The 13,365-nt window shown below is 35.7% G+C and overlaps 3 protein-coding genes across 7 annotated transcripts; 1 reads left to right on the top strand and 2 right to left on the bottom strand.

Moving 5' to 3' along the window:
* Positions 1-482: 482 nt before the first annotated feature.
* LOC123672856 (three-prime repair exonuclease 1-like) lies at positions 483-2,023 on the top strand. 4 transcript variants are annotated; one of them, XR_006746373.1, is made up of 5 exons: positions 483-667; positions 761-875; positions 953-1,129; positions 1,188-1,659; positions 1,717-1,894. XR_006746373.1 is itself a non-coding variant. In XM_045607174.1 (3 exons), exons 1-3 carry the CDS (start codon positions 910-912, stop codon positions 1,919-1,921), a joined length of 897 nt encoding a protein of 298 aa, XP_045463130.1. In that variant the 5' UTR covers positions 882-909; the 3' UTR covers positions 1,922-2,023. The 4 variants fall into 4 exon arrangements, 1 of the variants encoding a protein (XP_045463130.1); XR_006746372.1 differs by having other exon boundaries at positions 483-710; XR_006746371.1 differs by having other exon boundaries at positions 486-875.
* An 831-nt stretch (positions 2,024-2,854) lies between these two features.
* Positions 2,855-7,119, bottom strand: LOC123672852. Its single transcript, XM_045607164.1, has 3 exons — positions 6,823-7,119; positions 4,771-4,893; positions 2,855-4,717 (listed from the first exon to the last, which is right to left on the bottom strand). The coding sequence occupies exons 1-3, from the start codon at positions 6,881-6,883 to the stop codon at positions 3,045-3,047; spliced, it is 1,857 nt and encodes a 618-aa protein (XP_045463120.1). The 5' UTR covers positions 6,884-7,119; the 3' UTR covers positions 2,855-3,044.
* Positions 7,120-7,330: 211 nt separating this feature from the next.
* LOC123672851 lies at positions 7,331-11,617 on the bottom strand. 2 transcript variants are annotated; one of them, XM_045607163.1, is made up of 5 exons: positions 11,338-11,495; positions 10,076-10,201; positions 8,317-10,022; positions 7,766-8,286; positions 7,331-7,446 (listed from the first exon to the last, which is right to left on the bottom strand). In XM_045607163.1, exons 1-4 carry the CDS (start codon positions 11,396-11,398, stop codon positions 7,783-7,785), a joined length of 2,397 nt encoding a protein of 798 aa, XP_045463119.1. In that variant the 5' UTR covers positions 11,399-11,495; the 3' UTR covers positions 7,331-7,446; positions 7,766-7,782. The 2 variants fall into 2 exon arrangements, with proteins under 2 accessions (XP_045463119.1, XP_045463118.1); XM_045607162.1 differs by having other exon boundaries at positions 7,766-10,022; positions 11,338-11,617.
* Positions 11,618-13,365: the final 1,748 nt, after the last annotated feature.

Here is a 13,365-nt window from a genome sequence, read left to right as displayed (position 1 = left end):
CTTTCAAGTTATTTATTATTCAGCGCAAAAATAGTAAGTCTTCATAAGTTCTCCCAATCCTTAAGTGATAATAGGTTTGAATTATTTTATATTTGAAGATTTCGGTCCTTTCTTGACCTAAATTAATTTTCAACTAAATAAAAGCTAATCAATTTCCACAAAATCATAATATTGTAATGTAACAATGTTGCTTCAACCGATATTCAGATTTCGTCTTTTAGTGATGTGATTTTATTCAAGATTTCTTTCTTTTCTTTGCATATTCATAAAATTTTTTGTAAACTTAATGTTTATCTTTCTTGAAAGTATAGTTTTCTAGGAGATCAATAAATAAAATACATAATTGTGTCACCAAGCCTACATAATGAATTATGTAGGAGAAAAGAGCTCTTTATCTGGCATGGTGATACAATTGTTTATTGTGTGTTGCCTGACGTGGTTTAGAAACTGCTGATTTTAGGGGAATCCCCGATTGACGAAATTAATAATTGGCGTTCTGGACGTATTTTTTCGCTAAATCAGTGCTCAGTGTATCCAGTGATCATTATAAAGCAAGAATTATCACATCATATTTCCCCATAACAATCTTTGTATCGTTATCAGTACCTTATTGATCTCAAATTATCACGAATAGCCTAGAGGATCCACCGCTTTTCAGAATTTCATAGTGAATATGAATTAGCTCTTGTCTTCAAATTTGCAACTTGAGTGTAGGAATTTTCTTGTTTGTGATTGGTTTTGTCTCAATTTTCTTTATTAGGTAATCGCATGTAGAATCAGGACTGAATGATGATGATATTGTACAACAAGTTGTAAAATATGTATTTGACCTTGATGATATGCTCGAACCACGTCTAATTTACTACGTAATATAGGTAATTCTTGAAAACATCTATCAAAAATCTATCAATGTCTGTGCAACGTGAACCTATCTACAATTTTGCTTTTATAGATCTAGAAACAACTGGATTTCCTTCACAAAAGAGCACAACAAGAATCACCGAATTAAGTATTTCAATTGTGGAAAGCAAGCAACTTTCTTTAGGAATTTTTCCTACGGTACTCGACAGAATTAATTTATGCTTCAATCCATGCAAATTTATTTCTCCATATGCAACCAGAATATCTGGTGAGTATGATCAGTATATTGATTACTTACATGAATATTAATAATACTGTGATTTCAGGTTTATCCAATCATTTATTGCAGAATCAGTCTAGATTTTCTTTGAATGTTGTCAAAACCATTGATAATTTCCTAAATTTGCATAAGAAACCCATTTGTTTTGTGGCTCATAATGGTGATCGTTTTGATTATCCTATATTGAGAGCTGAAATTAACAATGTTAAAGGAACAACTTTCGAAGATATTTTGTGCATAGATTCCCTGAAATGTTTCAGAGATCTGCATGTAGAATCAAATACTTCAATAGCATCACCATCTAATGAATATTTCTGTAGAGAAGAAGTTGACGGTCCTTTTTCTAAGAAAGCAAAGGATATTCCTATAGAATTCAGTGATGGTCTTGATGAACTGTTATGTAAGAGTGTGGATGAATACGAAGAATTCGTTCAAATGCAAAATATCCAGAAAAACAATGAAACAACACCACAAAAGCGAATAAATTCTAAAAAATATTACAAATCTGGAAAACAGAGGTGAATTTTGAAAATTTACTACAAGAATGTGTATTCATTTGAACATATTTTTTCCAGGATTAGTTTCAAATTAAAGGATATTTATAAACGGTTGACTTCAAATAAACCCAAAAATTCTCACCAAGCTGAAGTTGATGTTGAGTATTTAATACAATGTGCAATAAAATACGGTGATGTCTTCACAAGATGGGCTAATGATAATGCCAAATTATTCAAGGATATTCCTCAAATGAAGCCTGCTTTTTCAAAAATAACCGTTTAAATAGGGTAAATGCACCATTCCGTGATTTGAGATAAAATAATAATAAAAATATATCATGTAGTGCAAAATATTTTCGCGGTACGTGTTCTCGACCATTCTACCTTTCCAAGATAGTTTGCATAGTAGTGGTATAGGTCAAAGTTTTCGCGCTAAGAATTAGTTTATAATCGTCTATCATAGAAGAGGGTTCTTTCTCGTCCTCTCTTAGAAAAGTGCTTTGTGATATATGACCAGAAAATAGTAATTATTTCTTATTTTAAATGAATTATATGTGTATATTTTGTTCCATATCAACTATAAGATATATTTTTGAGTGTATTTCAATCAAGAAGCAAATGAATGTATATTTTTTTGTTCAATATTTGGCGGTCGCGAACTGGTATTGGAAAATTTGTATCTTTTATTTCTCGACCAAAGTGGTAAAGAACTAATATGTTACTTCAATAATTGTTTATTTCAACCGATATATTTCTGTTGGATCATTTTCGTTTTTCTTTTGATACTCTGATTCATTTATATATCTACTTTCTGAATATTAGTTTGCGACCACCGAATTAACGTTGAAACACTTATTTCTATCCTTTATTTATTTGCGGTCGAGAACCAATTTGATTGTACTTAATTCTCGACCAGTGGTGGTCGGTGTTTTATATTTTATTTACTCATTAGTTTTTAAATAGATATTAAGAGCAAAATAACCAAATAATGTTGTATGAGTTGCTATTTTGAAATATTTATAGGAAGTGGAAACTTTTGCAAAATATTTTTTTTACGTTAAAACTAACAAGAGAATTTTATTCCAAAGATTTTGAATTAATTTGCAATCCAAATTATCTTTGTACTGCAGTGATTCATCCTTAGACCACTGATTCCTGCAATTCTCAAAAATATATTTTTATATATGTGATTACTCCGGCAAAATAAGAAATCTGCTTCAACTTTTATAGATTTAATAGATATAACAAAAATTTCTTGGAACTGATTTAATTAAATACTGACTTAATTATTAATTGATTAATATCCCAACCAAAAAGTCCAGTAACTATTATCAAATAACAAAAATAAAGCTAAGATAACACGATACTGCTTCAACAGAATTTCCTAAAATTATAATAACCTAGTATTAAAATAATGAGAAGCCTCCTAGCAAGCCTCCAGAAGACGAACCACCTCCAGAAGCTACAGATCCAACTTTCGATGAAGAAGAAGTCCACGTGGTTGTAATGCTAACAGAGGTCCCACCACCAAGAACAGAAAGGCCAGCAACTCCTAAATCTACAGGAGCTTTGACTCCTCGACCCAAACCATACAATATTAAATCCTTCAAATCGGTCAGAATAGAATTGGTCGCTTTCAAAGAAGAAGCCACTGTAACTCCAGCAGTCACTCCTGCATCTTTGATGCCTCCATCGATTTCTTTCAAGATGGTACCAAATACTGGAAGACTAGAAATGGCACCTACCACATCTAATCTCAAGAGGTAAGACACGATCTGACCCACGTTAACTTTAGACAGTATCTGTTTCAGGATGCTTGTCTTTGACGCGAAATCAATTTTGATTGGGATTTGTGGTAACAAAATGTCGATGAATATAAGACCATGTCCGAATACTACGTAATGAACAAACCTGCAGTACAATGTTGCAATTATTTTAGATAAGGAGACTGCTGGACTGAGATGTCGTAAGACCTTCACTACATTGCACAAAGATGAGGAACCTGATGTGGATATTAATTCGTTAATGATAGCTGATACGTTTATTCCTTTTATTACCAGTTTATCGTCTTTTATATCTTGGAAGAATTTATTTAAAGTTAACCAGGAGGTCTCAGTATGGAATTGAGTTTTTTGGGACTCGGCCAAGATGAAGTACCAATAAAGTGCTTCATTCAGGGTCTTTTTAGCTATCTTAAAATGTGCATTACATGCTTGTACTTGAATGATCACATCGATCAACGCTTCTAAAGATATTTTTTTAGTTGCGTAAAGTTGTACATTGTAGACAACTGCAAAAATGCCAGATATTCCAGAATATATTCCCCGATCTAATTCTACAACTAGTTTTAGAATCCCATCTGGCCTTTTCAGCAAATTACCAAGGATCTTCGTTAAATCTGCATGGACACATGTTTGTAGGAGAAAGTCGATAAGACTATTAAATCCAGAATTTTCTCCCAATACTGGTGCAATATCTGTACCGTTTTTAATAATGGATTGTATTCCACCTTGTAGATATTTCGAAATGGCATCCAAACCAACGATTAAGTTGACTAGTTTACTTAGTCCTCCGTAGATAACAATCACTGGAGATTCGATAACGATGCAAATATGTTGAATAACATTTTTGGACTCCAATAAGCCCTTGATCAAAACAGAAATCAAAGAAATGATGGAGTCGGGATTGACATTCACCCTAATTGCAATCTCGATGTCCAATTTTTTGATGATGGAGATCAAAATATTTTTCACTTCTTTTGGTACGGAGGTGAGATTGGAGCTTTGGCCGTTGTTCCAGTTGTTAACATTTGTGAGTGGACCTAGATCGTTAAGATAGTCGACTAAATCAAGTTGGGATGCTTGCCAGAGATTTTGATTGGCTCCAGCTGGATAGTACACTACAGTTTTTTCTTTTATATTGATGACAATTGAAGCTCCGGTGTTTCCATTGGCTATCAGTGCTATGGGTTGCCCTATTTGAAACACAATGGCTACTTGCGATGTGGTGTTGACCAAAGCGTACACTTGGGTTTCTTTGTTGAAGATGAGAGTTAGAAAGCCGCCTTGATCATTTATTTCTGTAATGATGGTGAATTTTAATTTGAGTGGTAACCAAAAAAGTCTTTCTTACCTGGTGAAGGACTGGGCACTGGACAAACGTAGCTGCACTGTTGTTGGTTCGTTCTGGTGTAGTAGGAGCTTAAGGATTGGGATGCTTGATGATGTCTTTCAAATGAGTGAGCTCTGGGTTGTTCTATAGTTGATAAAAATTACATAACTATATGAAGATGATCTGAGAGATAAGCTAGTGTATGACGCAATAGATATTTTTCTGTTAGAAATTCGGATTTCATATCAAATAATAATTTTAATCTTTTTTCGAATGCTGAACAACCTTCTTGACCAACTGTAATTTTATCCTTTTTTATGCTCGATAGAAAAATCAAAACAGTGCAAATTGAACTCTTTGGTTTATTAATTCCTCTTTCAACACTAAATGCAGATAAGCTAAAAATTAAGAAATACACTGCGCAAAAAAATTAACGCACATTATGGAAATCTCAAATTTATTCTACAAATGAAGGTCTTCTCAATGATAATAATTTTTATCAGAATTATGCATGCATATGTTATCCACTTTCAACGTTTTTCTTCAATACAGATGTTTTTTCCCAGCAGGAATAAAAAAAGATGAGATTATCAGATTTTGAATGTAGGTATTGGCTCCATTCTGAAATCTTTTGTTCTCGATCAATTCTAATGATCAATAGTTTTTCTTTCGTTTGATTTTCTACACTCGATCGCTATGCAACGCGAAACACGCAATTTTACCCAAGAGGAATGTGCCCAAGCGGTAGTTTTGCGTGAAGAAGGGTGGACATACACAAGTATTGCAGAAAGGTTTGGAGTTTCCCATACAAGTGTGTCCAGAATGTTGCAGCGATTCAGGGAAACAGGTATGAATGTCCGAAGACCAGGACAGGGTAGACTACGGGTAACAACTGCCATTCAAGAACGTTACTTGAGAGTTTCTTCGTTGAGACAACGGTTTGCAACCGCTCGCCTCCTTCAAAATCAGCTTGAGCAAACTCATGGGGTGCAAATTAGCACTCAGACAATAAGAAATCGCCTCAGAGAATATGATTTAAGGCCTCGTGTCGCGACAAGAGGCCCAGCTCTTACCCCAGCCCATCGAAGGGCGCGTTTGGATTTTGCGAGAGAGCATATCCATTGGGAAGAGGCTGATTGGGAAAGAGTTATCTTCACAGATGAGTCTAGATTCTGCCTCTACCATTGTGATCGACGTTCCCTTGTATACAGACGTCCACATGAAAGATATGCTCAGTGCAATTTCCTGAATACTACTGGTTTCGGGGGAGAATCGATTATGGTATGGGGTGGAATATCTTTGACTGCTCGCACAGACCTAGTGGTCGTTGATAATGGAGCTATGAATGCTGATAGGTACATAAGGAACATTCTTGAAGAGCATGTAGTGCCATTTGCCCCATACATTGGTGAAAATTTCATTTTTATGGACGATAATGCCAACCTTGAAGAGGTTGAAGTCGAATGGAATGGCCATCAAGAAGTCCAGATCTCAATCCGATTGAGCAGGTTTGGGACAACCTCAATAGAAGGCTGAGAAGTTCAGAAAATCATCCAGCTACTCTTAATGACTTAGGAATCCAACTGAGAGAAATCTGGGAAGGATTAGATCAGAACATTTTAAGATCACTCATTTTGAGTATAAACCGTGGTTGCCGAGCTGTAATTAACGCAAGGGGTGGAAATACCAAGTATTAAATCACTTATCAGCATTCCAGTATTTTGAGAATTGTTTATTTCTCGTCTTTCACATAAGATTCGATGAAATCCTGAATTTTTCTTCCATTTAATGTGTCTTGTTTCGTTAAAAACCTTCCCGAGAGAACATAAAAAATAAGTTATAAAGTCAATGTAGAGTTAGAGTTGAAATTGAGATTTTGAGAATGTGCGTTAATTTTTTTGCGCAGTGTGTAAATGTGAAATTTTAGGAAAGCACTGACGTGGAGTCGGGAGCCGTTGAGCGCTCGTTCTTTTATGCGCCAATTGCGCCCTTGGAGAGCACATAATGACAAATAGGTACATGTAGTCCTCAAGGGCGCAAAAAGAGTAGGCGAAATTCAAAATGTTCACTTACCGTGGCCAAGAGTATTGCAGAAAAAAGCACAAATAAAAGTTAAAATATACTTTGTCATCATTTTATTTTGCTAACTGGACAAATAGCCATCAACAGGTAGGATATTTGAGTGATTATTTCCATCTAATTATTGTTAGTTTTATAGTTAACAATGCATCGAGAATGCAATTACCGAAAGAATGTCATAGTATGAATGCTTCTTTCAGTTTTTTTTATGTAAATTGTCGGAAATACTTTGAAGTTTTTCGATAACGCATTGAATTCGTTCAATATCCTAACTATTTTGAAAAGTTAATCATGTTATTATTGGATTTTTCCTGAAAACAAAACACCATTACAGTAGTGAATAAAATTAATGTAATCATGATTTGAGATCGGAATAGAGTCACTTGATCTTGAATCTTAGTTTTCCAATCTTCACTTAAATAGGTACTCAGAAATAAAAGAAATTGTTATGAATTTCATGAAAATAATTCTCCACCTCTAATCTTCCAAGAAATACACAAAATTCAATTTGACTTTTATTTAAAACTACAACATGGTAACACCTTAAAACTAACATTGGTTTATGGGACAGTCAAAGTTAAAACTAAGTTGTTAATCCTAAAATCTTGTTTTCTGAACCTGCAACAAAAAATTGAAATAAAGTTGAATTGTTTAATCGGAATTATCATCATATGTACACAATGTCCCAAATCTGAAGTCTAATAATTTCAACAAAAATTATAAAAAGGTGTGAGTATTCTTTTGGTCGATCGTTAATTGGAAATAAATTCTAATATATTGGAATTTTCTAATTTTTTCCATTTGAGAGTCATCGTGTTTACAGACGGACATAACCTAACCTCGGCTCATAATCAAAATAATATAGCCATCCTTTTAGTAAAATGAAAACGGAAAAAAATTCCATCTAAAATTTGAAAAAAAAAATTTAGAGATTTACCTGCTTGTTGTCTATTTCTAAAACAAACTCCATCCATGAGTTGCTTTATCTCCACCGAATATATTTCCTAAGGACCAACCATCTCCTTTTTGTCCTCCTGAAGAATGCGAATGGCCACCTGCGCTGATACCTCCTGAGTGAGAAGCTGATCCACCTACACTATTTCCTCCCGCACTAGCAGCAGATCCTCCTACACTGATACCTCCTGAGTGGGACCCTGAACCTCCTGCACTACTTCCTCCCGAACTACCAGCAGATCCTCCTGCACTGATACCTCCTGAGTGAGACCCTGAACCTCCTGCACTGCTACCACCAGCACTGGCTGCACCTCCTCCTATACTTTGTCCTCCTGAATTCGATCCTGAACCTCCTGCACTGCTACCACCAGCACTGGCTGCACCTCCTCCTATGCTTTGTCCTCCTGAGTGGGAACCTGAACCTCCTACACTACCTCCACTGGAGCTCGATGAACCTCCTCCTATGGTTATTCCTGCTGTTGAACTGCTTCCCTTGGAACTAGAGGGTGATACGGAAGTTCCCTTCGATGAAGAAGAACCAGAGCTGGAGGGTAATACAGAAGTTCCCTTGGGTGAAGAAGAACCAGAGCTAGAGGGCGATACAGAAGTTCCCTTAGATGAAGAAGAACCAGAGCTTGAGGACTTATCAGTAGAAGACCAAGACGTTGTAATGCTGACGGATATTCCTCCACCCAGGAGAGATAGACCAGCGATTCCTGTATCAGCTGGCGCCTTTCCACCACGTCCTAAACCAAATAGTATAATATCCTTCAAATCATCAAGAATAGAGCCAACTGCTTTCAAAGCCGAAGTAACAGTGACTTCAAGAGCTAAGCCTACAGCTGTGAGAATTGAGTCGAGTGCTTGCAAGATAGGACCAAGAACTGGGAGATGTGTGATGGCACCTATGATGTCTAATCTCAAGAGGTAAGAAACAATTTGAAGAACGTTGACGTTCGATAATATCTGAGTGAGGATGCTGGTAGTAGAAGACAAGTTGATTGCTATTTTGATATCTGGTAGCAATTGGTGGATGAATACAAGACCTTCTCCAGAAATAACGAAATAGATCAATCTGAAGTACAACGTTGCTACGATTTTCGATAAAGAGACGATAGATTTGAGTTGAGTTAATATTTTGACTATGTTACCCAAAGAAGAACTTCCAGATGTAGAAATCAAAATATTTATTACAGTCGATACGTTTATACCATTGATGACAAGCTTATCATCCTTTATGTCTTGGAAGAACTTGTTGAGGGTTGACCAGGAGCTGCCAGTGTTGTATTGGGCTGCTTGAGACTTGGCCAAAACGAAGTATCTAGTCAAAACATTGTTCAATACTTCCCTAGTAATTTTAACATGATGGTCTGATTCAACTTGGATGAGCACATCGATCAAAGCTTCTAGGGATATCTTTTTAGCCGCGTATAGTTGTATGTTGTATATTACTGCGGTGATGCCAGATATGCCTACGTATATGCCACCATCCAAGGTAACAGCAAGACCTAATATCGATTCTGGAGACTGCAGTAAATTTCCAAGAACTTTCGTTAAATCTAGACGAACACCAACTTGGATCAACAAGTCGAGTAAGCTGTTTAATCCAGAATTTTGACCTAGTAAAAGCGACACGTTAATATCAAGGTCCAACAGAGATTTAATTCCCCCTTGTAGTTTCAATCCTATGGTTTTCAATCCAATTGCTATGTTGACAACTTTGCTTAAGCCTCCGAGGATAACGTTCACAGTAGATTTAAGTCTGACCAGAAGAAGTTCAAGAACATCACTAGATTCCAGCAATGTGTGAATTATAGCACCAAGATAGTTGATGACAGCATCAGGATTGGTTTTAACTCGTATAGCTAATGCAACGTCCAAAAATTGGACGATTGATACTAATAGAGTTTTTACTTCTTTCGTTACTGTGTTTAGTTTGAAGCTTTGACCGTTCTTCCAGTTGTTGACGTTGGTGAGTGGACCAAGATTCTTGAGATAATCCACCAAACTCGATTTGGACTCTTTCCATAGATTGTCATTGCATCCAGAGGGGTAGTAAACAACAGTTTTTTTGTCGATATTTACGACAATCGAAACTCCGGTTTTTCCATTCACTATAAGGCCTATTGGTTCGCCTATCTGGAATACGATAGCTACTTCTTCTGTGGTATTGACCACAGCGAATACTTTCGTTTCTTCGATGAACACCAGACTGATTGACGAGTCAGATGGGTTGATTTCTGGAAAAAAATTCTATGATTTTTGATTGTACTTCTCTATATTAATATCTTACCTGGTGATGGGCTTGGTACAGGACAAATGTAGCTGCATTGTTGTTGATGGTTTCTTACGTGATGGGAGCCAATAGATCGTGCTTGTGCATGATTATTTCTTTGAAGTTCGTGTGCCCTCAGATGTTCTACACGGAAAAAATAAGGTTATTGGAAATCGACTTTGTACAGTTAGGCTAGGAACATAGTGAAGCGACCAAGAGGTGCGAAGAGGATAGTAGAGAGGATAGAGGCGAATTCAAACAAATATATTCTAATAGGGTAGTACATAGTGCAGCGATCCCGAATGGGGTTTGCGCGAGGCGGTTAAGCGAGGATAGAGGCGAGATCGGGGAAGTTTGTTTTCCTTCATCGCCGCGCGACTGCGCAATTAATAAATAAAATTGGATTGACGCATTCATTAGTTCGATATTTGTGAAAAGTAATTTGTGGAATCAGAGAGATGCTCAACATCATAATTGATATATTTTGGACAAGTTATGGGATGCTGTAGCGGATGAAATGAAACTAACAAGTAATGAATCCGTGGAAGTGATAGGGTCGCGAATGAAATTAGTCTAGTTTTTCATCAATTTAGATTCAATTTTTTTCAGAATGTAGTCGTTGCAATATTCATACGGAAATATGAAAGAAATTTCTCTGAATGATCGCGTAATTCTTTATACAAGTGATGAAATTCACCATGTACTTTCCTAGATTTATTAATTTCGTGAACACTACAAGTTCTTCTATTTTCATCATTTTTCATTACATACCAGAGTTTCAATAACGAATTTTCTAACAGTATAAATCCATTTTTCGGAAACGCGCCTACTCTATAATAAACAAACTCGACTATCGCCTTGATTTCTTGTTCGCCTCACTATGAGATGGCACCTCGTTATCGCCGCTACTATCGGGAACCGCTATCCTTTCTGCTATCCTCTTCGCACCTCTTGGTCGCTTCACTATGTTCCTAGCCTTAGAGAACACCGAAACGTCGATCGCAAATGATTAATATTAATATTGTCTAAGATTTGATGCCTGCCGTTTGAATTGAAAGATTTGAAGTTCTGGATGATATTAACCATCCAGTACCACCTGTTGGTTTCACTCTGAAATGACTTCATTTATATGCAGGTTTCTGTACCGAATTCAGAATTTAAAATTTTCCAATTATCTGAATCTAACGTAAATTAGCAGTTTTTTTCCGTTTTTATTTGTCTACAAGAAGTTTAAATTCGTGAAGGGTTTATCATAGAAAATAATGAACATCTTAACTCACCATGGCCCAATGTGCTGCACACAAGCGCACTGAAAAAAACCGAAAGTAATTTTCGGTTCATCTTTGGATATGAACTGGCGAATAAACGAAGGGAGATGTATTATTTATACGATATTCAGCTTCAATTAGTGCTGCTTATGGTTCCAAGAATGATCGAAAAATTCGCCAAGAATGCACTCTACATAAAAATGTCATATTTTGAGTTCCATACCTCTATTTTTTATGCAAATTGTAAAAAATACCGAGGGATTTTCTGATAACTGCGTCAATGTATCACGATTATGTGATTAACAGATAAGGCGTTTTCTGAAGTAAAAATAGAAATAGTTGTTAAGTACCCAATAACATTGTTCTGCAATGCATCGATGTCTTGCATACCATAATTTCAAATCGTTTCATTGAAAAACTATAAATCTGTGAGTTACCAGGTGAAACTATGTAAAAAAATAATAAGAAGAGCACTGTCGTGAAGTTCTTAGTTTGAGCGTTCTTGTTGAATTTGAATTCATGTAAATTTTCCTCGAAATTCTGCATTTTTGCTTTCAGCGTTCTGAACACATATCCAAAGTCAAAACTCCTTGCGTAAAAATGTCAACTCTGTTTTTTTTTTCTTAAATTTTTTATATCATTTGTATTCAGTAGGTTATGCCATTTAATCAAGGAAAGATAGACGCTTCAATAAAGTCTAGAAATTGATAAATTGTTTCATCAGTGCAGAATCAGTGCTTATTTGTGAATACTAAGAGAAAATTAATGAGATCATAGTAAAACACATTTTTTTTGGAAAATTCGATTTTATTATTCAAAATAGTTGCCTTCAAGGGCGATACAGCGATTATAGCGATATTCCAACTTTTCGATACAATTTTTGTAATACAATTTGTCTTTGGCTTCAAAATAGGCCTCAGTTTCAGCTATTAATTCTTTATTGGCGCTAAATTTCTTTCCAGCGAGCATTCTTATGAGGTCTGAGAACAGGAAAAAGTCACTGGGGGCCAGATCTGGCGAATATGGTGGATGTAGAGCAATTCGAAGCCCAATTCATGCAATGTTGCCATTGTTTTCATTGATTTGTGACATGGCGCGTTGTCTTGATGAAACAGCACCTTTTCTTTCAAATGGGGCAGTTTTTTGACGATTTCATCCTTCAAACGATACAATAACGCTATATAATAATTGTTGTTGATGATCTTTAGGAGGTAATCAATGAATATTATACCTTGCGCATCCCAGAATACTGATGCCATAACCTTGCCAGCTGACTGTTGTAATTTTCCTCGCTTTGGATTCGGTTAATCGTGTGCAGTCCACTCAGCTGACTGTCGATTCGACTCCGGAGTGGAATGATGGAGCCATGTTTCATCTATTGTAACATATCGACGCCAAAATTTAGGATTATTGCATTTGAACAGCTTCAAACACTGCTCAGAATCATTATCACGTTGTTGCTTTTGATCGATTTTTCCATCTTTTTTCAAATAACAAAAGTAGCTACACTCTTAACGCAATATCTCACAAACTAATTGTCGGACTGCTCTCAAATTTTGACTCGTATCATTTGAGGGTTGTTACTAACTAAAAATCATTAAAATTTCATTTTAACATTTTCATCTTATCATTCTCAAGAAATATAAGAACTGTGTTCATTTCATATCATACTTGAACATATTATTTTTGAATCATTTTCAATTTTTTCATATTTTCAAGGCATGAGCACCTCCGGGTTTTCCGGAAATGACGTCAACTTCCGTTTTTCAAATTAGAACACCATTTTTTTATTGCAGAAATAGATTCCTTAGAAAATTTCAAGTTATTTTGATGTAACATTTTTCAGTTTTGGTCGGACAATTCTCTCTGAGCGGGAAAATTCGAAAAAAAAATCGAAAATAGAGCTCCGCTGAAACAAGAATAACTTCGAGGTTTTTGGATGGAAAATTTTCATTTTTGGGATTTTTCAAGATGTAAGATTGATGTATCCCCTTTAAAAATCGAAATCGCGATTCATGATACAGGGGGTGAAAAAATCGC

Source organism: Harmonia axyridis, chromosome 2 (genome assembly GCF_914767665.1).
Source record: "Harmonia axyridis chromosome 2, icHarAxyr1.1, whole genome shotgun sequence".
Lineage (NCBI taxonomy): Eukaryota > Metazoa > Arthropoda > Insecta > Coleoptera > Coccinellidae > Harmonia > Harmonia axyridis.
The sequence above is the reverse complement of the archived record's forward strand: the minus strand, read 5'-3'. Positions and strand labels throughout refer to the sequence as shown.

Coding starts and splice junctions, on each gene's coding strand:
- LOC123672856 (XM_045607174.1), top strand. CDS start 910: ATGTCTGTGCAACGTGAACCTATCTACAATTTTGCTTTTATAGATCTA. Junction 1,130..1,187: donor ATATGCAACCAGAATATCTG/GTGAGTATGATC, acceptor CTGTGATTTCAG/GTTTATCCAATCATTTATTG. Junction 1,660..1,716: donor TACAAATCTGGAAAACAGAG/GTGAATTTTGAA, acceptor TATTTTTTCCAG/GATTAGTTTCAAATTAAAGG.
- LOC123672852 (XM_045607164.1), bottom strand. CDS start 6,883: ATGATGACAAAGTATATTTTAACTTTTATTTGTGCTTTTTTCTGCAAT. Junction 4,894..6,822: donor CTGCAATACTCTTGGCCACG/GTAAGTGAACAT, acceptor TATCAACTATAG/AACAACCCAGAGCTCACTCA. Junction 4,718..4,770: donor AGTGCCCAGTCCTTCACCAG/GTAAGAAAGACT, acceptor CCATCATTACAG/AAATAAATGATCAAGGCGGC.
- LOC123672851 (XM_045607162.1), bottom strand. CDS start 11,398: ATGAACCGAAAATTACTTTCGGTTTTTTTCAGTGCGCTTGTGTGCAGC. Junction 10,202..11,337: donor GTGCAGCACATTGGGCCATG/GTGAGTTAAGAT, acceptor TTTTCCGTGTAG/AACATCTGAGGGCACACGAA. Junction 10,023..10,075: donor TGTACCAAGCCCATCACCAG/GTAAGATATTAA, acceptor ATTTTTTTCCAG/AAATCAACCCATCTGACTCG.